General features: G+C 55.9%; 1 protein-coding gene across 1 annotated transcript; it reads left to right on the forward strand.

Moving 5' to 3' along the window:
• On the forward strand, nt 1023-2462 carry LOC8077765. Its single transcript, XM_002451940.2, has one exon. It carries the CDS (start codon nt 1088-1090, stop codon nt 2255-2257), a length of 1170 nt encoding a protein of 389 aa, XP_002451985.1. The 5' UTR covers nt 1023-1087; the 3' UTR covers nt 2258-2462.

The following is a 2710-nucleotide window of genomic DNA, read 5'->3' on the forward strand; positions in this document are numbered from 1 at the left end:
TGGCCAGCGCTTGTACTCGTTCGAGTGACCTCCCGGTGCCCTCTGACCGACGTGACGCCTCGACGCAGCAAACTCTCCAGGGTGCCGTGCTGCGCCTGGATTTGGGGTAGCAGCACCGTCGCTGCCGCCGGCCCCTTGAGCGGAGGCGCCGTGGATTCGGCTGTGGGCTTGTTGAGCGGAGGCGCCGGTGCGGGGCGAGGGCGAGGCGGCGGATGAGGAGCGGTGGGGTGATTCGCAGAGGGTCCGGGAAGTGGGGCTCGTGGAGGGTGAGCGAGTCAACGCATTCGAGAAGCTGGTTGATCTCGTGTCGGAGTGGCAGGACACGCCGGCGAGCCTGGCGGCGGAGCGAGTCGGGAGCCTACCGGGGGTGTTGCAGCAAGCTTTGGGGATGTGGGGGTGTTGCAGCAAGTCCTCAAGCGCAGCGTCCGTGGCTGTTGTCTTCTTGCCGATCGACTGCGCGTGAGGGCGAGGGGATCCAGCTCGTCGGCATCGCGGCTCGTCGGAGCGCACTTCTGGCCGGGAGCAGCGGAGGTCCGGTTGCGGCGGAGGTCCAGGAGCGTGAGGTGCTTCAGCGCGCTGCTGGCCTCCATCGTGTCGCTACCTCCACCTCTCTCGAGGTACAAGATGAAGCCAGCGAGCCCACACCTCCTAGCTGCTCGCCGGCGAGCCCCCACTCCCCTCCCCTCTCTCTCCCTCAACCAGCACGAGGCTCGTCCCATGCTCTGGTTCACGCCGGAGTGACGCTCATCGTGTGCTCGATGAATTGCCGTAAAAGATGGTAAAGTTACCTTTGTAAAAAGGAGGTGACTCTACCCAACCAAACACAACTAGATGCTAACCAGGTTTAGATAGTGTAAACAACCAAACAATTCTATGTTGGTTTGGTGGAGTCAGACTTAGGTTAGCCTGGTTTATTTGGCAGCGAGGTAACCAAACACACCCATGATTAGCCGGCACCTAGCACCGACGCAGGACTCCGGACGCGGGTTTTCCCCATTGAGGCTTTTACACATGTGCCTCTTCCTCTCCGAATTCCGTCCAAATCCGCGGGGCCCCTTTTCCCATAGCTGAGGCTTGGCTGCAGTGGATGGAAACTAATAGGGAGATGACGGGGTCCAGCACGTCTCCGTCGGCGGCATGCGCAGCCGCGATCTCTGCGGTGCTAGACGACGACGACCTCCTCCGCGAGATCCTGCTCCGCCTCGCCTTCCCCACCACCCTCGTCTGCGCCGCCCTCGTCTGCAAGCGCTGGCTCCGGCACGTCTCCGAACCGGCCTTCCTCCGGCGCTTCCGAGAGCGTCACCCGCCCGCACTTCTGGGCTTCTACCTCAGGGAAATGGGCTCATGGCGCCCGCAGTTCGTGCCCGTCTCACAGTCCCCTGAGCTCTCCGCCGCCATCCGCCGTGCGAGCGTAACCGACGGTCAATTCTTCATCAGCGACTGCCGAAACGGGCGCCTCCTCGTCACGGATTTCGACCCCACATCCTGCCGACAAGCTGTACTCAGCCCGTTGCAGCCTACGTGTGCAAAGGCCATCCTCCCACCGCCACCGAAGCATAGTCTCATATGGTTCTTCCTCTCCGAGAGAGAGGAGGAAGGCAGCAACGACGGTGCCGGTGCCATCGCTGTATTGATGCTGCCTATCGGTACGGAAACAAAACTCCAAGTGGATTTGCTCACTCCACGGTCTGGCGTCTGGGTCGTCCGTCGCAGTGAAGTAATACTTCTCCCGGAGAATTTGCCTCCGATTGCGTACACGCTGCCGCCGGTCCGAGGCAAGATCTACAGCTTGACCAAGTCCGGGCAAGTTCTCCGGTTGGATATGGCCGCCAGCACGAGTTCTCTTCTCCGGCTCCCAGACAGAGTGAGGACGGACAACTTCATGATATCAAGTGGAGAGGATGGTTCTAGGCTATTCCTCATCCACGCCGACGGGTATCAGCTCAGCGTCTGGCACCTTCCCACCACCAGCAGCGATGCAAATGACTGGCTGCTGGTGTATGACAAAATTCGTGTGCGTGAGGCGTGCAATCGTCTTGAGGATGTTCTGGTGATGGCGGTTGATGACAGTCTCGAGTTTGTGTTCCTCTGGCTGCGATCGAGTGCGGTTCTCATGCATATGCATCTGCCGAGCAGGAATGAGAAGGTATATAACGAGTTGAATGTGCGTGATGGGTACTTCTTAGATATCAATCCCTTCATGATGGTTTGGCCTCCGGTGTTCCCAGTATTGAGGGAAGAGGCTGATCTGGCATGATTTACACTATTGTATGCATTTCTTTCACTATATAACTTCCTAGGCCAATCTTGAGGAGTGATCTGGTATGATTTACACTATTGTATGCATTTCTTTCACTGCCTATTTAAAAGATTTGAGTGGGCAATCACTGTCACATCTCTTCTAGGTGGTATATAGTACTTGTGATATATCTGTTGATTCAGAATTTCATAACTGGCTATGACTTCTGCAGAGTGCTTGGATCTCATATTGTTTACCTTAACCAGATCACGCTTTATAATTCCTAAACACCCTATAATGAGGATACAGAATATAAACACAGGTCATGTCTCGCTATATGGTGTACAATGTTTGTTATTATTAAAAATCTGTTGAATCAAACATTGTTATCTGTGGAATATCTGTAACTGCTCAGGAACTAATATGTGCCCTTGGGAGTCATGCAGCAAATGTATCAACTTGAGCCTAGAG

This window comes from Sorghum bicolor, chromosome 4, assembly GCF_000003195.3.
Source record: "Sorghum bicolor cultivar BTx623 chromosome 4, Sorghum_bicolor_NCBIv3, whole genome shotgun sequence".
In the NCBI taxonomy this organism is placed as follows: domain Eukaryota; kingdom Viridiplantae; phylum Streptophyta; class Magnoliopsida; order Poales; family Poaceae; genus Sorghum; species Sorghum bicolor.